This window comes from Lissotriton vulgaris, chromosome 3_1 (genome assembly GCF_964263255.1).
Source record: "Lissotriton vulgaris chromosome 3_1, aLisVul1.2, whole genome shotgun sequence".
Lineage (NCBI taxonomy): Eukaryota > Metazoa > Chordata > Amphibia > Caudata > Salamandridae > Lissotriton > Lissotriton vulgaris.
In genome coordinates, this window is record NC_141689.1 from 490,470,129 (window position 1) to 490,495,134 (window position 25,006).

The window sequence follows — 25,006 nt, forward strand, 5'->3', positions numbered from 1 at the left end:
GCCCCTAGGGTGTGATGGCTGTGCCCTTGTTGACGGGTCTATCATCTGCAGCAGTTAGGCCCTTGGACACTCTTGAGCCGGTGCGCATCCCTTCGAGGTTCATATCTGTGGCAGTGACAGACCCCGGAGCGACTTTGGTTGTTCCTCCGAGATATGTTTCGATGGCAGTGGATGGCTCCGAACTGGAGTTGGTGCACAAACCAGCTGAGTCTTGAGGCCCCAATATCCCCTCGGCTCGTTTTGTCAGCGCCGTCTGACGCCCTACCACTTCTCTTCCTAAAGTCAATTTGGCGTTGATCAACGTCATTTACAGAGCCGATACTTGATGGTTCTGTAGGTGAACAGTTTGTGGAAGGAAATGAGGATGGGCTTCCTGTTGTGCATCCAGTGCATACAGCTATCCATGATGGATAGCTGAATTGCTGAGTTAGGCGAAGCAAGTGGGTTGGAATCATCCCCGGCTTCTAGCCTTGTATCCCCTCCTGACTTGCCTCGAAAGCCAGTGCTTCTCTGGCATATATGTTAAAAAGCGTCCCTGATGTTCTTTCATTTGACTCTGCCTTCGGTAGGAGAAATCTACAGACCCCCCTCATTGACGTTCTTCATCCAGGTCAATCAGTGACTGAGACAGTACTACCCTTTTTTGAGGCATAATATGATATTTTAATGGGGGCATGGGCTAGACCCGATACTGGTGCACCTGTAGACCGTACTGTTGCCTACAAGCACTGCCCTTCCCCCGATGATCCTGCTTGCCTTCTTCGTCAACCAAAACACTGCAGTTTTGTGGTTTAGGTCGCTACAGCTTCCCAAGATGTGGATAGTATGCCTCATACACTGGTTGGCAATTATTACCGAAAGCAAGACTCTTTTGGAAAACATATATTCTCTTCGTCCAGTACGGCGTTACCTTCCGTTAACACAAGTAGCGTTCTTGGACGGTTTTCTCATGCCTGATGGGATTCATCGTGGCAATTATTGCCATTGTTTCCGAAGGCTAATAGGAGCGAACTGGGTTAATTGATTAGGGATGGGCAACAGGCTGCTAGGTTAATCATTAGGTGTGTCATGGACACTACTGATTCGATTTGTCGTCCATTGTGGAGTTACAGTGCACTCTACGCCGGAATAAACAAAAACCTCATCCGCAAGCTACAGAACATCCAGAACGCCGCCGCAAGACTGGTCCTCAACCTGCCAAAACACTGCCACATCTCCCAGCACCTGCGCACACTCCACTGGCTCCCCGTCGAGGCGAGAATCACCTTTAAGATGCTCACCCACGCACACAAGGCCCTCCTCGGCACCGGACCAGCATACCTGAACAGCCGGCTCAAATTCCACGCACCCAAAGGACCCTACGATCAGCCCAGCTCTCCTACGCCGAGGTCCCCCGCACCAGAAAGACCAGATCGGGAGGCCGCTCCTTCTCCTTCCTCGCGGCCAAAGCATGGAACGCCCTTCCGCTCCACCTCAGACAGACAACATCGCTCCCCATCTTCGCAAGAAACCTCAAAACCTGGCTCTTCGACAGACCCCCTCCTTGATGGAATGGAACCTGCACCCCACCACCCCTAGCGCCTTGAGACCCTTACGGGTGAGTAGTTGCGCTTTAACAAACTCCTGTTTGATTGATTGACACCTGCGAGCTTGGATTCATTCTCCTGGATTTTTAGAGGCAGTCCAGTCCGCTTTAATTTACATGCCATTTGATGACGTTCATTTGTTTGGTGCCCATGCAGATGCTGTTTTGTGTAAGCTTTGGGACGGTCAGGATGGCTCAGAGTCTTCGCTCTGTTCCCTTCTTTTAATAGTTGCTGTATTTCATGTGCAGACGGCTTCTCTTGGTTTCTATTTGGCTCAAAACTGCATTATGGTATGTTTTTGCAGTGTAACGTCGCCATATATGGTGTTCCTGCCTTTCCAGTTTTATGTTTTTTGCGGAGTATTTTTGCTGTTGATGACAGGTTGTCTTTCTTTGACTTCCCTACATGGGTTTTTCCTACCTGTAGGTAAGTTTTTCGGTAATCTCTGCTTAGCTTAGGAGATCCTCACTCACGCACTGGGGCGCGCCTGAACCACCGGGAGTGGAGGAGAGGGCTGGACCTCTATAAATGGCTGCTGAAAGGGTCACTTACAAGATGAGGGGATGCCCGAAGAAGTTCCGTAAGGTATGGGCAGGTGGAGAAAATATCATGGGATGGATGGTGGGTTGTGATCTGCTCATTTAGCAAGGACTGCAGAACGTGACCACGTCAACTTGGGAGCTGTTGGATGCTGAATACCAAGGACTACTGTACAATATCACATTGGGCACTGGTTTAAATTGCTATGGACCGAGATAGAGTTGTATGTGGGGGAGGGTGGAACGTGGGAGAAGGGGATATACGTGCAATACTTACGACATGCTTGTATTGTTGAGTTCTATTAAAATGCAAATAAAAATGTTTAAACAAATAAATAATAATCCAATATATAAAGTGTTAATCTAAAGCAAAATCAAATCATTGGTTTCATAATACCACTATTTGTGTTGATTGATGTTTGAGAAAAGCATCTAACTGTGCTTATTTTCCTATTTACGAGGGAGATATCTCAGGGGTACATAGTAAAAGGCAGTTCTCGAGTGTAAATGAGTGTGAGGTTAAAGGTAACCACTATATTCCACTCGATCATTCATCCCCAACTATTTGAGGGTTTCTAGTCTGTAAATCCATTAGTTCTCTCGTTGCAACAACAGTTTATTGTTATCTTTTCCTTCCATTTTCGGTACTATCTCCAGCACCGTGAATCTGAGTTGACTGATGGTGTGTGACGCTTCCATGAAATGGATTGTGTTGGACCCGGCCCTTTGGGCAGGTTCACCCCTAGACTTTTTGCTTTTTTCCTAGCCTGTTTCTGGAACCTGGTGTTGGTGATTCTAGGCCTCTGCGCACTTTTTTCACTGTGGTACAGTGTAAAGTGCTGGAGCTCTCTGTATGAAGGGTGAGTGGCCTGCCCTCCCATAGGAATGAATGGGGAATATGTATGCCCATGGTAGTTCCTGTTGTGTGGGGAGTGCAAGGGTCGAGTTTGGTATGTATAAACTCGTGAGAATGAATGCTGCAAAATGATGTATGCAGCATGACTGTGCCTAGTCTGGAAGTACTACTTTTGGAAGTTGGTATATTTGTGTAAGTTGGTTCTGGCGTGTGATTGGCTGGTGAGTCTGCCCAGGAGTGCCTGGACCTGCTGGTGGATGGACTGTCCGGTTTGAGTAGGACAGGGTCTGCAGGGTCTGCAAGGCCCCAGAGGAGGGGGTCTGAGTCAGCTGTGGATGAAAGGCCCCTCTGCTGTCAGGGATGGGAGGAAAGAGCGTCTGGTGGTGCCGGGCCGTGCCTGTCGCCCACCCTGCTGGCTCTCCATCCTGACGGCCCACTGTCACCTCTGGCCCTGAAGCTGTCAGGAAGACGAAAGCCAGAAACATTCCAGTACTCGGGCCCCTTGCACGAAGTACTTCAAAGGCATTCCTGTGTATAAGAAGGGCTGTGTCTCCTTCCAACTGGTTCTTGTTCTTGCTCTTTTGGCTGACTTGGATCTACCAGGGGTGGGCGCTGCCCAGCCCCTGGATGCCTGGACTCCTGGGGGACCCCTCTGCCTGCCTGGGCTGGAGGGGGAACTTTGCTTAGCCCCCTGGGGCTCTCTGGGACCTTTGTGCAGCATGGTGGAGCTGCATTGCTGGAAGGACCTTGAAACTTTGTGTTCTAGCGCCTTGGAAGCGCTTTAGTGCTTGCAGCCCTGGAGGAGCGCTTTACTTCAATGATAGCGCTGGGGAGCGCTCTGCCTGCTGTCTAGCGCTTTGGAGCGCTTCATTTCCCCCAAGCGCTTGAGGGCGCGTTTTCTGGACTTCCTAGCGCTTAGGAGCGCTTTCATGCTCGTTTATAGCGCTGGACGCGCTGAGAAGTCCTGGCCGTATTTACTTCATTAATTACGAGTGCCCACCTCGATCTGCCGCGGAGAGAAACAAACCACGAAGGGGCCGCGACCCGAGAGGCGCGCCCTGATTGGCCGCTGGCCTGGAGAGTCGCGCTCCGGTTGGTCGAGACGCCTGCAGAGGCTCTGGCGTCATTGGGGGCTCGCCGAAGGAGCCGCGATGGGATTGGCCCATCGCTCGTGACCCGGTGGAGAGGAGGCGGCGAGGAAGAGAGGTGGCGGCCGGCTAACAGGGCTCCCGTGTGCCGAGGGAGCCCTGCAGCGAGAGAAGAGACTGCCCCCGGGAGCCTGGCTGGCTCCGCTCTGCGTCCCGGTCCCGAGACGGGGGACCGGGCCAAGCGAGGATAGTCTGCGAGGAGCAGGAGCTCCTCCGTGGCCGCCGAGCCCCGCCCCCGCCGCACAGGAGACCCGGTGAGTCTGGGCTGCTGAGGGCCGGGCAGAGTGGGACAGAAGGGAGGAGGGGCGCCGGGACACGTTGCCGGTGTCCGCCCCCCCCCCCCCCGTGGCGCGAGAGGGCGCCTGTTGTCATTACGAAGCCACGAGGGCTTCAAGGGCGGCCCCAGTTGGCAGTGGGTCGCCCCAACGCATTACGAAGCCTTCAAGGGCGGCCCCAGTTGGCAGTGGGTCGCCCCAACGCGCGTGAGCCTAGAGAGGCTCAGAGGGGCCCCATTATGGTTACGAGCCCGTTTGGCTCCAGAGAGGGCCATATCCGAGAGGGGGGACTTCGGGGCATATTGTCGGTGCTCGTCCCTTCCTGCCCCCGAGTGTGAGGGCTAGAGTCCGGTGAGGCTCATGGGGGCACCATTGCTTTAAGAGCCGGTGTGGCTCCAACGGTTGGCATGTTGCTTTGGAGCCTCTGTGGCTCCAACGTCTGGGGCATGTGTGTTATGCCCAGAGCCTGTGTGGCGCAGTTGGCACCTAAGGGCCAGTGAGGGCCCTGGCGCAGTTTTGTTGTTCTCCAGGTGCCCAGCACTTAGTGGGCACCTGCTACGTTTAGGCTTTTTGGTACTTTGAGACTGGCGCTGCATGGCAGCGCACCCTGACACTGAGACTCAGGGCGTCTGAGCCCCAACAAGGCCATTGGCCTAGGGACTGCCACAGGTGGTGGCTTATGTGAGTTTGCGCAATGGTATGGTTATTGCACCTCTGAATGTGATCTTTTGCATCATGTGTTATTCCTGCACCTCTGAAGGTTTTTAGGCCTCATGTGATATTTGCGCTATGGTATACTCTTGACACCTCTGGATGTTTTATGCATTATGTGTCTTTCTCTTCATGCGCTGCACCTCTGAATGTTTAGTCATCATGTGTCTTCTTGCGCTGCACCCCTGAATGTATTTTATTGCATCATGTGCTCTGTTCTTAAACACCGCTGAATGTGTAGGGTTATACATCATGTGTTTTCTTTCTTTACCACTCCTCTGAATGTATATTTATGCATCATGGGTAATGTGTTCTGATTTATACCCCTAGGTGGATTTTATCCTTAGGTGGTTGTTCTTTCTAGTACAGGTGGTCCTAGTGAGGTCCTGGTTACCTGCGTGACATGCTCCTAAGGTGTTTAGGGTTGCGTAGTGTGTACTTACCTGTTCCCAGTAGTTACTGGATGTGATTCATAACTGTTACTTTGTGCTACAGTGATTTTATATACTTATTCTAATTTCTAAGTGCTATTTCTAAAGGTGCTGATTATGACAGTGGCCTATGTGGCCCTGTCTTGTAAATAATCCCTTATGAATGTTGCCGTGCCAATGGGCACAATGTACATGTGTGATGTTTATCTGATATGTGGTTTTACAATACAAAAGTTATTTTTATAATAACCTTGTGTGGAGTCTCTTTTGTGGTGTACCTAGTATGTTGTTGCTGTTGTGCGCTGACGCAAATGCTTTACACATTGCCTCCGAGTTTAGCCTAGACTGCTCGTGCCAAGCTACCAAGGGGGTGAGCAGGGGTTATCTTGGCGTGTGACTTCCTTGCCCTGACTAGATTGGTGGTTTCTGCCTGGCTTTGGCGTCAGCCTTAGCCCACCAGAAATAGCCAGTTCTAACAGATTGCTACTGTAGATTTGGTCATTTTGTTACGTATGTTTGATTTATGTTCAATAATTCTGGTCTTCATTTTTCGTTCTGTTTTTCCAACATAACCTTGTCCGCATGAACATTTTAGAAGATACACCACATTCATAGTATCACATGTAGCTGATACTTGTAGTTTAATCGTGTGTCCTTTCCTTGGATGAGTGATGGTCGCACCCCTTATGGTGTTGCTAGGGTTGTTAGCAGCGCCCGGTCTTCAGTCAGGCCCTCCACCCAATTCACGTCGGGTTAACAATCCCTCATGTGTAGTTACCTCAGGGTAACTGGCCTCTGGCTTTGCGCAGCAGAGATAGGCCATTCACGACATGGGCAGGTTGCAAGGTGGCTTCCGCCCAGACCCTGCACTACCCCTCCCCCACCATGAGTGGCTGGGCACACTAAGCTGGGGTGGACCATAGAGGCGTGGGCCTGCGTCCCACTGTCGGCGCATAGCCACGGACAGTGCACACCAGGGGTGGGCCAAAGTGTCTGACATGAGGCCAGGCCTTGCACTCCACCCTTTTTGGGTATCTGTCAACCTTGCTGCACCAGGGCAAGGCCCTGTACCCCTTGCTTCTTGTAATAGCCAAGACAAACATGTTTATTACCATAACATTTTCATGCTTGATTTTTAGGTGGTATCGAGCACCTGAACTACTCTTTGGAGCTAAAATGTATGGCGTTGGTGTGGACATGTGGGCTGTTGGGTGTATATTAGCAGAATTACTTCTCAGGGTAAGTTGGATAGAAAAGTTCTCCCTGTGGTTTATTTATAGCAGAACGGAACACTAAGCCATATCTGTGTATTTGCTTTAGCCATCCCATTTGCAGTTGGCAGATCAAACTCTATCAAGCGAAGTGTGCTTTGTTTTACACATTTTTGGCACATCTGTGTTGAATGTCTTCTATGTACTTTAATGAAAATAATCGTGATACAAACTGTTTTGTGCCTTTTCTTTTCAGCTGTCATCTAGAATTTGTGATTGTGCCATGCACATGTAGTTTTATAAATTAATCTTTGTTCCGACTTGTGTTATTGAACGATCTCTTGTGTTTCAGTGCTAAAGTTTATTATTCTTGCTTTTGTAAATGTATTCTTATTGCATTTCAGAATTTTGCCTGCACATCCATTACATTTTTGCTGTACAATCACATTGTATGTGCGCTTCCAATTTTGTGCTTGTCAAACTAGTACAACCATTGCCAATTTTCTCAGTAGCAACTTGTCTCTAGTTGCTTCCATAGTTGTTTTTGTATCTGGCTTCTTTTGTTTTCTTGCTGTTTCTGAGTCGTTTTCTTCATTATTTAGAATTTTGTCATAGAGGTCTTTTTAGGTCGAGCCTAGCGGCAGCGCGCGTGCATTGCTCGCTCTGCGAGGCTTGCAGTAGTTGAGTATGCTGCGTAAGCATCGCCCACTCTCTGCCCATACTTTTCATTGTCCTTGGTAAATGCTGCATTCCGATTCATTATGAGGCTTGTTAGTCCCTCCTTGTTACTGCGCTGTCTCCATTTGGTACCACCCATGAGGACCGATCTTTTACTGTGTCCTAACTTGGGAGCTTTCATTAACCAGTTTCGAGAACTATTTACTTCATTAAGGGACACAGCCGGCACGGGGTGACAGCTTCGGTAATGTCGGCCTAACCTATTTTGCATTTCGTTTTTCAGTTTCTTCTTTTTATTTCAAACTTTAATATGGAGCGCGGCGCGCGCTTCAGGTACACCCCGCTCAGTTTAATATTATTTTTTTATTTAATACCGAGCTCGGCACCCGCTTCAGGGAGACCGCGATCGGTTTATTTTATTATTTTCCTTGGTCTGTGGTATGCAAATCTGAAGGTGTTGCTGTAAACTCCAAGACATGAGATGGAGAGGCTACCGCCCCCTACCCCGATGTTTTTACCTAACATGGTTTACGACCCTCTTCTTTCCCCGAAAATCCTTGATTTTTTTGTCTTTCCCGCTATAACTTTTATTTAATATTCTTCATTGTTTTCACTTATTTGCCTGTGGTGTTGCTGGTTAAGCCCACACCCATCATTGGGCTCCACAGTGCCCATTTTTAACTCCACAAAATTCCTTCTTCGTTAATTTCGACCGTATCTCTTCTTTACTTATAATCCCTCTATCCCTGCCTCACATTTCTGCTTTGTAACATACAATTTCTCACCTCAAAATTACTTCTTTATAGCTTTTGGTTTTTAGATGCCACTTTTGACTTCAGTCGACCTATTGCTTACGGTATACTTAAATGAGCTTAGCGTCTCTCCCTTTCAACTATTGGTTTTGTAGACCAGTCTCTTCAAGCCTTAGGGTGAAGACTTTGAGGGTGGTTTAGATTTTAGTGAGCCGGTTACCTTGTTCACCAAACTGTCAGTCTGCCGACTCTTATGTGTGCGAGCAGACCATCATGCTTCCACCAGCCGAGCCAGCTTTGGTCAACTGGCATACTCCTTAGAACCCCCGCCACCCCCCTGCACTTCGAATCGTGGGTTTCAGCACCCAGGACCTTCTGCCTTAATTAAGGCAGACATTTTTACATAATTGCTTTCCTGTTCAGATCTGTGAGAAAAAGCTTAGTGGTCCCAAATAGAACAAGCAGTTACAATGCAATAGGTCTCGCATTCACGACAGTTGACATTGTAAATGACAATCACTTTATTTATGTGTTCAGAAAACCTGGAAAGTACAAAGTGTGTAACAAAACACATAACTAAAAGGCATTGTTATTTACAATGACAATAGCTCAAACTCTCGCAAATGCAAGACCTTTTGCATTGCAAATGCTTGTTTTCTTTTTGTGGCTGGGAATACAAGCTTGGAGCAGATAAGTATAGCCTAAGGCCATCTAAAACAATTTAGGTTCTGCTACAAGGATACAAAAGCATAAAATGGAAGGTGCACACAATCAGAGTCCAAAGGAAGGATAGTGTATTTTGTATCTTCTTCTTTATTTATCAGTTTTCAAAAAACAGGCACAGCCAACGCGTTTCGTTCCATTAGCCTTGTGGAACTTCGTCAGGGCGGATTAATTTAATTTACGAGTTTTTGGCAATCTGTTTAAAAAACCACTGTGGATCAGACAGCAACTAGCACTGGGATTTCAAGGCATGTAACCTTCTTATATGCAGCGATGATATTTAAACTGGAAACGAGTGGGAAGGCCCAGTGGGTATTCAGATGCTGAATCCAGCAGAGTTCAGAAATTTGGAAGCCCAGGTATGGCGATTATTCAAGGTGGTGTGGGCGTCCGTCAGGGAGTCTAATTTTCGCAAGGAAAGTTCCTTTCTTCTATTTCTAAATGTCCAGCTCCGGTGCAGGCATGAATTGAAGCCGTGGAGGTCCGTAGAACGCGGTGGTCGTAGTAATGACCACCGAGCACCTGTGGTCGGGTGCTTGGATTCAGTCTGTAGTCCCGGGACGCCGCCACGAGACTACAGACTGAATCCAAGCACCCGACCACAGGTGCTCGGTGGTCATTACTACGACCACCGCGTTCTACGGACCTCCACGGCTTCAATTCATGCCTGCACCGGAGCTGGACATTTAGAAATAGAAGAAAGGAACTTTCCTTGCGAAAATTAGACTCCCTGACGGACGCCCACACCACCTTGAATAATCGCCATACCTGGGCTTCCAAATTTCTGAACTCTGCTGGATTCAGCATCTGAATACCCACTGGGCCTTCCCACTCGTTTCCAGTTTAAATAACATCGCTGCATATAAGAAGGTTACATGCCTTGAAATCCCAGTGCTAGTTGCTGTCTGATCCACAGTGGTTTTTTAAACAGATTGCCAAAAACTCGTAAATTAAATTAATCCGCCCTGACGAAGTTCCACAAGGCTAATGGAACGAAACGCGTTGGCTGTGCCTGTTTTTTGAAAACTGATAAATAAAGAAGAAGATACAAAATACACTATCCTTCCTTTGGACTCTGATTGTGTGCACCTTCCATTTTATGCTTTTGTATCCTTGACCTGAACACCTACTGGCAGCAGGTGTAGGAAGAAGTTTGCACCACCCAAAATTTAGGAACATAGAACCAGTAGTGCTGGACCTAGGTCTGCTGTCGTGACCCTTTTGGAATTCTTCTGCTACAAGGATCTTTGCTTCCATCTGTCTGTGGCGGAATTTCAATCAACTTTGCTGTGGACTTCAGTTGGAGCATTTGTTAATGAGACACTACTAATATCTAGGGAGACCATGAAATTCTCTTCCCTTTAATGCCATTAACCAAAAGGATAGGGATGCAACCCTCACGATTACTCCCAATATGCTCAATATTCGTACAAAACTGTGTGGACCACAATATGCAAACCTTTGGGACATCTTTAATGCTCAACCATCCTGATGCTTGGCATGAATGCCAGTTTAATATGCTGAAATGAAAGAGGGACTGGGAAGAGGTATCTGTTATTGTTTGTTGATTTGTTTAGCACACTAATCATCCGTGAGGGTATCCACGCACTTGGGCAAGTGTGTAGGTGTGTGGTCCTCTCGATGTTTAATCGAAAAGCCAGGTCTTCAGCTTCAGGTACTCAAGAAGTGAGGAGGAGGCTCTGATGTGTTGACTGGGGTTGTTCTATGTTTTCGGTGAGGTAGAAGAGAAAGGGCAACCTCCTGCTCTGCTTTTGGCGATGCGGGGAGGTTGTGCGAGTGAGTGGCAGAACATAAGTGTCTGGTGGGCTGATAAAAGTATATACATCCAATTACAAGCACAACACAATGTGATGCTCAACCGCCATTTTCCCCCGCACCACCAGCCACCCAAAAAGACACGTCTGTTAGCTCAGTTTGAAGAGAAAACATTCTGGATAGTACCCACAGAGTCCTAATCTGATTCCATCCGATACCTGGCACAGTCCCATGTACATGTATTCGATAAATCCCACCTATCTGTGTACGTAATGCAAGTGGCCGGGAAGCAACCCATAAAAATGAATAATTATGGATCTAGCCACCCTAGTATGTGCTCTGAGAAGAGCACCTTGTAGAAACAGGTAGCAGCCCTTGCAAATTGTTCTGTGTAACTAGCTGTCTTATACACTGTGATGAAGCCATCAAGCATCAGCAAAGGAGCAACCATTGCACTACCCACAATGGTACTTGGTGCGAGGGATTCTGCCAGATGTGCCAAGGCTCAACTCATTCAAATAGGCAATATGAAGCCAACCATAGTACATTTATTTATTTATATGTGAAAGCACTTTGGGGAATGGGAATAGATGAGAGCTCTTAGAACACGAGTCCGATGCCAGAGATAGTTACCCAGTTCATTGTCTGCAATATGAGCAGTACCAACGTACCCAATGTCAAATGATTTCCATCGAAAAGACAAATCCTTGAAAAGGATGTACTGAGTGCAAGGTGGGGGATGTACTAAGTGCAAGGTGGAGGATGTACTAAGTGCAAGGTGGAGGATGTACTAAGTGCAAGGTGGAGGAGGCGCAAAGCTAGTCTTAAGTGCCTGACCAGGCTGGACCTTTACATCTGAAGAGTGCATTTTCAAATGCTGTTGTGTGTCGATTTAGATACTGTATATAGGTTTCCCGATTTATGCCATTTTATAGACATAATTCACATTGCCCTTATTTAGGTATAGAAATCCTACCCTTACTTAGGCATTATCAATGCTAACCAAATACAGGCATGGCCACCTACATCCGTCCATCTACGTCACAACGAGTTCTTGGAAAACCAGACTCTTAAGCCTTTAGGACTTCCCCTTGCTTGGATTATTGATTATTGATGCATGAACATCTATTCCTTAGGGCTTCATGCATGATGTTCTTCTGCCCGACTTTTACGTCAATACTGGCATTCCTAAACACCTTCAAGGTATATATAAACCTTCACTTGCCATGGTAAACCACGGTTCAGCTGCATACTTGCACGACACGGCTCGCCACAGCAAGTCCGGAAGGAAGTCGAGTCCCCGCCTGACGCACTGGTAGACTGGGGTAGAACTAGCTAGAAGCCTCAGATGTGTATTCACATTTTAGCCTGTTATTTATGTATCTGTTTTTATAACTATATGTTATAGCTACAAACCATGCAATTGCAGTATTATTTTATCTTAATGCCAACGCTGTACGTATTATACTTCGCATTTTGTCTTACAATTGTAGAAGTTCATATCTCTTGCGCAAGAAATAAGACTGTTCAATAAACCCTTTTTATTGAAACGCCCGTCTATCTATTTCTGTGTAACTCTGTAGAAACGAAGCATGCACGATTGACTGAGTGAAACTGTTATCTATTGTTTTCACGATTCTGAGACTGTTCCAATTCTAAGGGAAACAAAGATGTCCTGTTTATGCGGTTGTCAGAAACTAATCCTTCTTGTTTATTCGAGAAGTTTCTAGTGACCTCTGAGTTAGCTGGCACACAAAAGTAATTAAGTTTAATGTACTCGATAGAGACATACTAACCTCAGACCTTTGTCAAAACTATAGTGTATATTATTCCAATGCGCAGGGCCTATCAGGGATATAGGAACTACACTACATGGCACCCAACAGTTTGGTGAGGCACTAATTTATTGCTAGATACTGAAGTAACTCAGTCGTGCTTTTCTCAGAGACCCCTACTCATAATACTCCATAAGACGTCTGGAGTGGGTAGGGATAATATCCGCCATAGCTGAGTAGGACAAAAATCCTATGTATTAGCTTTTTGGTTTGTTCAACGTTGAAGGATACAGTGTTCCAAAATATTGTGCACCTTATCTTTGTTCCCTTGAAACTTGCTCTGCTTTTTTCATTAAACAATGTCCGATAACGAGACTAACACCATGACCGGTGGAGCTGTACCTTACCATGTCGCAGCAGCTTTTGATTATACAGGTTTCAATGAAACGGATGAGAATGCTATAATCATTCCTCCAAATTTAAGGAGAGCCATCACTCTAAAACTTATAAAACATGACCTAACACCGAGAGGTGATAGAGCAGTTTTTGTGATCGAGGCTCATGAATCTCACCAGACAGAGGTATTCTACTCATGGATAGTATTCTCTGAATCACATCCAGTGACTAAAATGTTTCACTTCTACAAAGAAGATGAACCACCTGAAGAATATATTTCTTTCGAGGTTATTGAAATTCCACTCACATAACAGGAGCATGAACTCTGGTTTAAAGGCGCCCTAAAACATTACAATCACATTACCAGGCTCATTCCACTAGGTAGACCTGGAGCAACTTGGCTGATTTAAGCTGGCTATACACCTCATCCTGACATTGAAAACATGTCAGACGTAGAATTACTTGCTCAACGCAGTTAATCAAAATATATAGACAATTGGTCCAATATGTCATGCAGACTTTTACAGTTCAACAACCAATAGTTATTCCAAAACAAAACTCTCACCAGGAAAATACACTAAAAATCACTCCACAGACTTTACACGCAGCCATGGGTAAATTACCCGCAAAACTTGAACAAATTCCATTCTGGATAGCTCAAAAAATTACTCAAATCGAAGCAGTATTTCGTAATACTAGCCCTTATGAGAAACATAGAATTCTAACAATCTGTTTACCAATGGGGATAACACCGCATCTGAAAGACTGCACCACTTGGGGTACAGTCTTTGCTGCTATCTACACTAAAACATATGGTGTTCCGTCTATGGCAGTAATACCTGATGTCCTGAAACAGATTCAAAACTAATACGGGGCAGTGTCTGCTCTGAATTTAGGTATGAAGTTACTGAAAAATTTCGACAAGGTCTCAACAATAATATATTCTAATATTAAATAATATTATTTAATATTAAAGGAGAAGCAGCATCAGTGGAAACGCCTGTATTAAACACAATCCTACCTCTTCTAAAAAGAAGTGGGAAAATCGCAAACAAAATTCCAAAGAGAAACAATCTCATTCCAGAGGTAGGTCTCCTCAAAAGGAGCCGTCTGAAAGGAGGTTTAACCTCAGGAATAGGGATAATTTGAGAAAACCTGATAGGTATCAAGATACTGATACACGTTCCTCTCGTACCTTTCCGATATTGTCACAGACATCCGAAAGATGAGGACGGTCAGATCAAAAAGAAGAACGTGTGAAGTCCAAAGACGATCAACACGTTCAGAAAAACAAACTAAAACCTCAATTCTCCGAGAAGAAGGCAGCAGGTCTGAATATCAGACATGCCGAGAATATTGAGAACACAACTCAAGAACGGAGAATGGGCTCGGACAATGCTGGACACTGCAGCAGAAGTAACAATATCTCGCCAGAACCTGGAGGGACTTCTGGAGACAGTAGACTTGAATGAAGACATTCAAGTTGAGACTGCAGACACCAGGGTAAGTTCTCCACATAGGTTATATGAAATAACACTCCGGATGGTGGGAGACATACCAAGAAAAGTGAAAGCAGTCTTTTGGGAGCGACTTTCAGAGGGTAATGATATACTTCTAGCAGAACAGGACTGGCCACCAGAATTTGTCAGGGAGTGCCCACATGGCGGAGACATCATTATACCAGCCTTCTCCAACCAGTTCTAGTACATTTAAAATATACTTAGGCTGGAAATGGGCAGTTGCCCAAACCCCAGCATTATATAAAAATCAGGTAGGATGGGATGAGGATTCACCTCACCATAAAATCAATCAACGGTGCAAAGGCAGTATCCAATTAAGCAAGAAGTTAAAAAACAGGTCGGGGGGATTTTAGATCAACTTGAATACCAGGGATTGAAACATGCACCTCTTCCATGAACAATCCTTTGTTTCCTGTTTCCAAACCTGAAAATACATATTGTCTAGTTTTGGATTACAGACACCTAAACTCTTGTTGTAAAACATTTGCAGTACAAAATGCACATAGTACAGCATTAATGAATAACATTGTGCGTAAAAAATATAAAAACAAATTAGACATTTCTAACGGTTTCTTTTGTCAAAACATAGCACCTGAAAGTAGGTATTTGACAGCTTTTTCAATAATGGGGACCCACCGTCAATTTTGTCGACTCCCACAGGGATGCAAGAATAGCCCGGGGCTATTCTCAGCAAGGGTAACAGAGTTACTACAAATTCAATTTTAAAAAATCAAGAATTGCCCATCTCAATGTCCTTTACCTAGGTATGAACTATCAAGTGAAGGCAAAAGCCTGGCAGCCAACTTTTTAGAAAAGTGTGCGCTGCTCCAATATCCAAAAACACTTAGTCGATTCTAGGTTTCCTGAATTTTGGAAGAACATACATTCTAAACTACACAGAAAGGGCTAAACCTCTCTACGAATTAATCAAACCTTATTTTAAACTCACACATTGGACACAGGAACACACAGATATCCTGTATTCACTTCAAGCACACATGTTAGTAACAAAACACTTATAAACACGCACAGCATTTACCACCCACCCAGGGACAACCACACCTTTTCCCAACAAATCATGGATATGATCTCAACCAATTCCGGACGGCAGCTCACCCAAATATACCTTGGTGACTTCAACCTCCACTGGAACGATCACAATGACGCGGTGGTAAATAGTCTTAAAAATCTCCTCGATGCCCTTCACCTCACACAAATATGCAATAGCCCGACCCACGAGAAAGGCTCTATCCTCGACCTGATCATCTCCAAAGAGGACTCTATCCAACTCGAGTCCATCCAACCCTGTGACTGGTCAGATCATCATATGGTCACATTCTTCATCAATGAAAAAGTCAAAGTTAGCCCGGCTCAATTCTCCAAGCCCAAAGTCTGGAAAAGAGACATGAAAAAACTCAACCCAGGCTCTTTGCCCCCTAACAGTCGCAATCTCCTGCTCCCACCGACAGGCGCTACGGACGTTCAAACCCTGACTGACCACTATCTCAACGCTATGACTTCAATAATTAACGAGGCTGCGCCTTTGCAGCTAAAAAGCGTCACTACTAAAATCTCCAATCCATGGTACGACGGGAGTCTCAATGAAGATAGACGAGACATGCGAATGGCAGAGCGCACCTGGAGATCAGCTCCCTCTGCATTGCACCTAAAAGCTCTGAAGGAAAAGAGAAACGCCTACTTCAGGAAAATAAAACGCTCCAAATCCGATTTCTCCAGCTCGACCAAGCAAAAAAACCGCCCGAGAAAACTGTTTGAGCTAATCAGATCACAATCTAAGGACCAACCCCAATCACTCAACACTATTCGTGAAGCACCCTCCTGTGAAGACTTCGCTGCTTTCTTTATCCAAAAAACTGACAACATAAAGAGCGATCTCCTCATTGACGCGAGCCTCTACTCCAAACCCCAGTGCTTAGCACCCATTGAACCAAAAAACAATGCTACATGGTCAACCTTTGGCACATACTCGGAAGAAGAAATTGGCAAACTGCTCAGCACCCTGAAACCATCCAATCACCTCACAAACCCCCTTCCTGCTACCGCAGTAAAAGACTTTACCCCTTTGATTCTCCCTCTCTGGACTAAAATTATCAACAGCTCTCTCCAACAAGGAATCATACCTGACTCCCTCAAAGTTGGACAAGTCACACCTCTGCTAAAGAAACCCACAGCTGACCCCTCTGATCTCAACAATTACCGTCCCATTACCAATATTCCCACTCTCGTCAAACTGCTGGAAAAATGCGCACAACTACAATTGACTAAACACATTGAACATTTTGATCTCCTCAACCCTCACCAGTCAGGCTTCCGAGCAGGACACAGTACAGAAACTGCTATGACTCACATAATTGACGACGCACTTCAAATGCTAGACCAAAACGACACATGCCTCCTCATCCTTCTTGATCTCTCTTCAGCATTCGACACCGTTAAACATGAGAATTTACTAGAACTACTAAACACAAGAATGGGTTTATCTGGAACTGTTCTCAAGTGGTTTACTTCCTTTCTTCACAACAGGTCGCAGAAATTCAAGAGCAACAACCGGATGTCCTCGCCAATACCTGTAACGCTAGGAGTCCCCCAAGGATCCTCTCTATCCCCAACACTGTTCAACCTAGTTATGGAGCCTCTGACCACCTTACTACAAGCATCCAATGTACACTTTTACATGTACGCCGATGACACCCAACTTTATCTCAAATTACAATCCCCCAAAGACATCCTGCTCCTGAACTCAAGGATCAGAGGCACCCAATCCTGGCTCGCCGATAATCATCTCAAACTCAATGCCCTGAAAACAGAGTTCCTTCTGATCTCCCCTCCAGGGAAGATCTCCACCACTCAAATTTGGCTTAAACACCTAACCGCACTCAATGTCCAACCCACCATCGTGGAATCAGCAAAATCTTTAGGCATAACACTCGACACCAATCTCAACATGCAGCAACATATCAGCAAGGCAACAAAGGGAGCGAACTTCCAAATCAATACTCTGAGGAAACTTAAACCCTTCCTCCCAGCCAAAGACTTCCAAACCGCAGTACAAGCACTAATCATCCCTCGAATAGAATACGGCAGCACCGCCCTTTGCGGACTTCCCCTAACTACAACCGCACCCCTAAGAGCTTCTCTAAACGCTGCAGAGAGACTCCTCACTGGGTCAAAAAAGCACTCCCATATTACCCCTGACTTGAAATCCCTGAACTGGCTGCCCTTTGAAGCCAGAATACATCTGAAAATCGCCTGCATGACACACAAGGCGGTTCACCTAAACTCACCCGGCTACCTCGCTCAGAAGCTGACAATCTCTGGCGGAGCTAGAAACACCAGAGGCACAAACAATCTGCTGCTGAAACCTCGAAGATTCCGGAAGGAAAAAACATATAAGCGCTCCTTCTCAGGAATGGCGCCTAGGATCTGGAATTCACTCCCTCCCGAAACCAGGCTTATCTCTTCCACTACTCTCTTTAAAAATGAAGTAAAAGCTATCCTCATGGCTAAATACACTTGAACTATTATCTCGAACTCTGTTAATACTCTGCATCGACCTATACTACATGTCTGACCCCTCTGATTATTTGTATTACTGTTTTTATTACTCACATGACTGGCTTTGCAGCCACTTATTTGTACTGTTTGATCTATTGATTTATCTGTCTGACTATGCTACCTCATGTACCCATTCTATGTAAAGCGCTCTGATATCTGCAAAGATCTTGTTCGCGCTATATAAAACTTTCAAAATAAAATAAATAAACAAACGTACGCAACTTAGTGATCCGAATCATTCCTGGTCAATGCGGATTCACCTACTTAACTTTTAACGAAGGTGAAACAATACCAATTGCAAACAAATCACATTTGTATACACAAGCAGAAATGAAATTTACACCAACCGGAAAAATTTTGACAGCAGTTCAAACCGCTGTAGCAAAGGAAAGAGCCCTAGCACAGGGGAAAGGCATTATGGTCGTAACTCCTGTACCAGCCTTAGAGGCAGTTACAAAAGCTAGCATTCCGAATGCAAAAGATTTACATCCGAGATGGATACAATGGGTTAATTCACGTGCTGAAACTGATGGTTCGAGGCATGTGGGCTGCTGAATTCATATCTGTGCATAGATCGCCGCCTAGTGTTGGGTCCGGATGATCGCACATTGTTGTCCTGGAAGAGTCTTTGAAGTATCACGAGATAGGTGGCTCCTCCCCTGGACTACAGTGCACATGGGCATCGACTCCATCCTCAGATTGTTTTTTTCCGCCATTGGGTTCGGATGTATATTGGTTCACTCTAGTCGGATATGATATTAACTTTCTTAAGGCCAAAAGGCCTTTAGTTTTTTCATCGGTATAGTCTTGCGTTCGGTGCCCGATTCTTCCAGCTCGGTTCCGAGCCGGATTTCATAGAGCCGCGTGCTTTCGACTCTGAAGGCCCAGTCGACGCCACAGACCTTATCGACGGATCATCATGGACCGGAGTCCATTCAAGAGATGTCCCGTGTGCAACTCCAAGTATCCCCACATCGACGTCCACCCGTTGTGCAACAAGTGTCTGTCGCCGGATCATGATGAAGCCAGCTGCATGGCTTGTTCACGATTTCGATCCAAGAAGACTCTTATGCATCGTCGCGCTGCGCGCCAGGAGGCCCAGCAGACTGCACCGGCGCCTGTGAACATATTCGATGCCGGGGATGATGAGGGAGCTGACTGGGAAGTTAGTGATAACATGTCGAATCCCGCATCGGGGGTTGACTACAACTACGACGCAGACGTTGAAATGCTCGAAGCGGAAGAAGTCGTCGACTAGGTAGGAGACGACGATGGGGCCTTTGGGGCCATGGAAGATAGCTCGTGCGAAGAGCTAACTCAGACTGACATTGGGGCCGAAACGCTTCGAAAGGCTCAGGTCGAGGGATCGCCACTAGGCCTTACCCAAGATCTTCCAGTGGGTTCTACGGCCCCGCCTTCGGGCTCGGCTACGGACATTGCTATTGAGCCGCACCCTGCAAAATCGAAACCGAAAGTGAAGACACCGGTCTCGACGCAAGTGAAAGCACTGGTGCCCCCCTCGAAACCAAAAGTGCATATTGCTTTGGTCGGATCGAAGGCCCAGGACCTGTCGGCACCGACTAAGCAAAAGGGCATTATCGACCCGAAGAAACAGCTCAAGGGCGTCAAGACGAAGTCTGGCACGCCGAAGACAAAGGTCAAGGCAGTCGAGCTGAGCAAATCGGCGCCGAAGACGGTCGACACCGACAAAGGGCTCAGTGATCCAAAGGTTCTCGAGGCTCCGCGTCAACAAGACAAGGCCAAGAGCGGCACAACCCACGAGTCCATGTCTAGTGGTGCCTCGAAGGATTCCGTCGACTCGGCGCGGCTGTCCGCCGCTTTCTTTAAGCAAGTGGCGGACTCCCTGAAGCGCATCAAGGACAAGGCCTCAAGTGTCGGGCCAAAAGATCCTCCACCTTCGAAGCCTGTCGATAAACCTTAGAAAGCGTTGACGCCCATTCACTTCACGTTGCCGCCGAAAGTGGCGCCAAAGGCTTTCACCCCTAGGATGGTCACCAACGTGCCCGAGAAGGTGTCCTCAGTGCCGAAGTCGACGACGGTGGTCCCGGCCTTAAAGCATCGACAATCTTCGTTGGAAGAACAGCAAGAACATTTTATTGATGCAGAAACAGGCAGACTTTTCCTTCATAAGCGGAAAATTGCCCCGGACCAGCCAATGGAGTCCTATAAAATTCCACTGAAGAAAAAGGATTCCACTTCAACTCCTGTTCTTGTGGAACCAATTTCTCCACATGGCCATGATGTCCCGCCCACTTATTCAGATGTGGACGCTGGGGAAGGTGATGATGATGATGAGTACAGCTATCCTGTCTACACTGAGCCAGATGATACCAATGAGCCCTGGGCAGCTGGTGCTGACCCCGGTGATCCTCACTCTACCCCAGACACTCAAATGTATGCAGTCAAAACATTGCCTACAGAGGATTCAGCAGTGTTTAATGCCCTCATTGAAAGGGCAGCTAAAAATCATGACGTCCAGCTCCATGCTGACCCCATTGAAGTGGACTTTCTTTTTGACACCTTTTCCGTCTCAGAGAGGACTGTCAAGACTCTTCCTATGTTGAAGGGTGTCTTGAAGCATGCTGGGGAGATCTTTAAAGAGCCTACGAGAGCCAGGGTAATAAACCCTAGAATTGAAAAGAAGTATAAACCGGCACCTAGTGACCCTACTTACATCAAGGGACAGTTGCCTTTGGACTCTCTTGTTGTTTCTAATGCCTGGAAGAGGGCTAATTCACAAACAACGGGTGATGCTCCTCCCCCAGAAAAGGAATCTAAGGTGTTTGAGGCATCAGGGAAAAGGGTGGCAGCTCAAGCGGCCAATATCTGGCGCATTTCAAATACACAAGCACTGCTAGCAAGGTATGACAGGGCACACTATGACACACTGGAGACCCTGTTGCAGCACCTACCAGACGAATACAAAGAGGCAGCTGAGATGCTCATCCAAGAGGGGAAGCTTATATCCAATGCTTCTATTAAATGTGCACTGGACGCGGCTGACACCGCGACCAGAGCTATCAACACTAGTGTCATGCTGAGACAACATGCCTGGCTCAGAATCTCCGGATTTAAGCCGGAGATACAGACCATCATTCTTAATCAGACAGTAAACCCTGATCATCTATTTGGCCCAGAGGTGGACACCACCTTGGAGAAGATCAAAAAGGACACTGAAATTGCTAAGTCCATGGGGGCTCTGCAGTCCCAGCAGTTCAGGGGTGGTTCTTTTAGTCGCTCAAGCACTAGAGGTGTTTCCAGAGGCCAGCTCTCCCAAACCACACAGTACTATAAAGGCAACACCCAGACCACATACACCAAACAAAGTCGAGGTGGATATCGTGGAAACAGCGCCAAAGGCAGAGGTCGTGGAAACAACAACTCCAGATCCTCCGCCACTAACAAACAGTGACGCCTTGTCACTGTCCCGACCACACAACACTGGGGGAGACTTCAACAGTTCCTGCCAGTCTGGAAGTCCATCACCACAGACAGGTGGGTCCCACAGCTTATACAGTACGGTTATTGTCTGGAGTTAACATCCACTCCACCCAACATACCCCCAAGACACCGTCCTATGTCCGCCGAGCACTTGCACTTATTGCAGCAGGAGGTCCTCGTCATGCTGCAAAAAGGGGCAATCGAGCTCGTGCCTGTGCAAGAAAGAGGAACAGGGGTTTACTCCCTGTACTTCTTAATACCAAAGAAGGACGGGTCCCTCAGACCCATACTGGACCTCAGACCCCTCAATCCATACATCCTGTCGGAGCACTTTCACATGCTGACCCTGCAGCAAGTCCTACAGTTGCTCAATCAAGGGGATTTTCTCGCAACCTTAGATCTGAAGGATGCGTATTTTCATATTCCGCTACACCCGTCACACAAAAAATACCTACGGTTCACCATCCACAACCAACATTACCAGTTCAAGGTTCTGCCCTTTGGGGTCACCACGGCACCCAGGGTGTTTACGAAGTGCCTGGCGACGGTGGCGGCACACCTAAGGAGACAAAACATTCACGTCTAACCTTATCTGGACGACTGGCTCATCCAGGCAAAGTCGGCCCACATGTCCCACACCATTCACCTTCTTCACGATCTGGGATTCTCACTGAATTACCCAAAGTCCCACCTGCAACCCGCCCACATACAGCAGTATCTGGGTGCGACAATAAACACTCTGGCAGCCACAGTGAGGGTCAGCAGCATTCAATCGCTGATACAAAAATTCAGACCTCAATACTCCCTTCCAGCACGAGTGTTCATGCAGTTGATAGGCATGATGGCCTCCTGCATCTCCATAGTCCCGCACGCGAGACTACATATGCGTCCGCTTCAGTAGTGCTTAGCACGTCAGTGGACTCAGGCTCACGGACAGTTGAAGGACCTAGTGTTGGTGAGCGGTCGGGCATACAACTCTCTGCATTGGTGGAATCCACGAAACCTTTGCAAGGGACGACCGTTCCAGGAGCCTGTGCCACAGATCATCCTGACGACGGACGCTTCTCTCCAGGGATGGGGAGCTCATGTACTCCACTATACTGTGCAGGGACTATGGACACCACAGCAAAGGTAGATGCACATCAATGTTCTAGAACTGATGGCGATCTTCATGGCACTAAAAGCCTTCAAAGTACATTTGTGCAACAAGGTCGTGTTGATCCAGACGGACAACATGACGGCCATGTACTACATTCAGAAGCAGGGTGAAACACACTCTCCACAGTTGTCTCATCTGGCTCAGAGTCAAGTCAAGTCAAGAGAGATTTATATAGCGCGCTACATACCCATAGGGTCTCAAGGCGCTCGAGGAGGGGGGGGAATATTTGTCGAATATCCAAGTTTTAAGTTGTTTTCTGAATGCTAGGTGGTTCTGAGTAAGGCGAAGGTGAGTGGAAAGTGAGTTCCAGGTTTTAGCTGCCAGGTAGGAGAAGGATCTACCTCCCATGGTGGTTTTGTTGATGCGAGGTACAGTGGCAAGGGCTAGGTTGGAGGATCGTAGCTGACGGGAGGGGGTGTAGAAGGACAGTCGCGTGTTGAGGCATTCGGGTCCAAGTTCGTAAAGTGCTTTGTGTGCGTGGGTTAGGAGGCGGAAGGTAATCCTCTTATTTACGGGGAGCCAGTGGAGGTTTTTCAGATGAGCAGTGATGTGTTCTTTACGCGGGATGTCTAGTATGAGCCTGGCTGAAGCGTTCTGGATGCGTTGGAGTTTTTTCTGGAGTTTTGCGGTGGTACCGGCGTATAGTGTGTTTCCGTAGTCCAGGCGGCTAGTAACCAGTGCGTGGGTGACCGTTTTTCTAGTTTCGGTGGGGATCCAGCGAAATGTTTTTTTGAGCATGCGAAGAATGTTGAAGCAAGATGATGAAACGGCGTTGACTTGTCTGGTCATCGAGAGTGAGGAGTCCAAGATGACGCCCAGGTTCCGTGCGTGGTCTGTCGGGATGGGCGCTTTTCCAAGGGCTTCTGGCCACCAGGAGTCATCCCAGGCGGAGGGGGAGGTGCCTAAGATGAGGACTTCTGTTTTGTCTGAGTTCAGTTTCAGACGGCTGTGCTTCATCCACTCGGCTACTTCTTTCATTCCTTCGTGTAAGTTGGTTTTGGCGGTGTTAGGGTCCCAGGTGAGTGACAGGATCAGTTGAGTGTCATCCGCGTAGGAGATGATGTTGAGATGGTGTTGGCGAGCGATGGCCGCAAGGGGGCTCATGTATACGTTGAAGAGGGTGGGGCTGAGTGACGATCCTTGTGGCACGCCGCAGATGACTTCAGAGGCCTCTGACTTGAATGGTGGGAGGCAGACTCTCTGGGTTCTTCCGGTGAGGAACGAAGTGAGCCATTCCAGTGCTTTTCCTTGGATTCCTACGTTTCTGAGTCGCTGTAGAAGGGTGCTATGGCAGACTGTGCCGAAGGCAGCGGAGAGGTCGAGGAGGATGAGGGCGACTGTGTCTCCATTGTCCAGTAGAGTTCGAATGTCGTCAGTTGCTGCGATAAGTGCGGTCTCAGTGCTGTGTTTGGCTCGGAAGCCGGACTGTGAGGGGTCGAGGGATTTGTTGGTTTAGAGGAAGGAGGCGAGTTGGTTGTTGACAGCTTTCTCGATGACTTTGGCTGGGAATGGAAGAAGCGAGATGGGGCAGTAGTTTTTGAGTTCGGTGGGGTCAGCTGTGGGTTTTTTCAGAAGGGCGCTGAGTTCTGCGTGTTTCCAGCTTTCCGGGAAGGTGGCGGCATTGAGGGAGCAGTTGATGACATCTCGGAGGTATGGTGCTATGATGGAGTCTGCTTTGTTGAAGATGTGGTGAGGGCATGGGTCTGTTGGGGATCCTGAGTGGATGGAGTTCATCAGTCGGATGGTGTCCTCAGTGGAGATTGCGTTCCAGTCATTAAGGATGTTCAAGGGGGATGAAGGTCCTGCAGAAGGTTGGGTGGGTTGGTCTTCGGGTCGGTTGTCGAAACTGTTGTGGATGTCTGCGATTTTGTTGTGGAAGAAGGAAGCTAGGGAGTCGCAGAGGGCTTGAGAGGGAGTGATGTCGTTGGAGTTGGCTGATGGGTTGGTAAATTCTTTGATGATGTTGAATAATTCCTTGCTGTTGTGGGCGTTGTTATCTAGACGGTCTTTGAATGCGGCTTTCTTGGCAGACCGGATTAGTTGGTGGTGTATGCGGGTGGCGTTTTTGAAGGCGTCCCTGGTTCTGGTGTTTGGGTCTTTTTTCCAGGCCTTCTCGAGGGAGCGACAGTGTTTCTTCGATTTCTTAAGATCATCGTTGAACCAGGAGGCGTTTTTGTTGCCTGGTTTGCTTTGACGTTTTTTCAACGGTGCTAGGTTGTCGGCGCTGTTAGATATCCATTGGGTGAGGTTAATGGCTGCTTGGTCGGGGTTTGAGGGGTGGACAGGGGTGTTTTGAAGAAGCGATGAGGAGATCTGGTCGATGGTGTCTTGTAGAAGTCTGTGAGCCAGACAGAGGGCCTTGAACTTCACTCGCTCTCTCACTGGGAGCCAGTGGAGGAGCTTCAGGGCTGTTTTGGCCGAGGCTCTGGCCG

The 25,006-nt window shown here is 47.3% G+C and overlaps 1 protein-coding gene across 2 annotated transcripts in view; it reads left to right on the plus strand.

Annotated features, from left to right (window-relative positions):
• CDK7 (cyclin dependent kinase 7) overlaps positions 1 to 25,006 on the plus strand; it is a 306,650-nt gene that overhangs the window by 226,578 nt on the left and 55,066 nt on the right. For both annotated transcript variants that reach the window (XM_086960721.1, XM_086960720.1), the window contains exon 8: positions 6,686 to 6,785. In XM_086960721.1, coding sequence (XP_086816847.1) covers positions 6,686 to 6,785 — 100 coding nt within the window. The remainder of the gene's footprint in view (positions 1 to 6,685; positions 6,786 to 25,006) is intronic.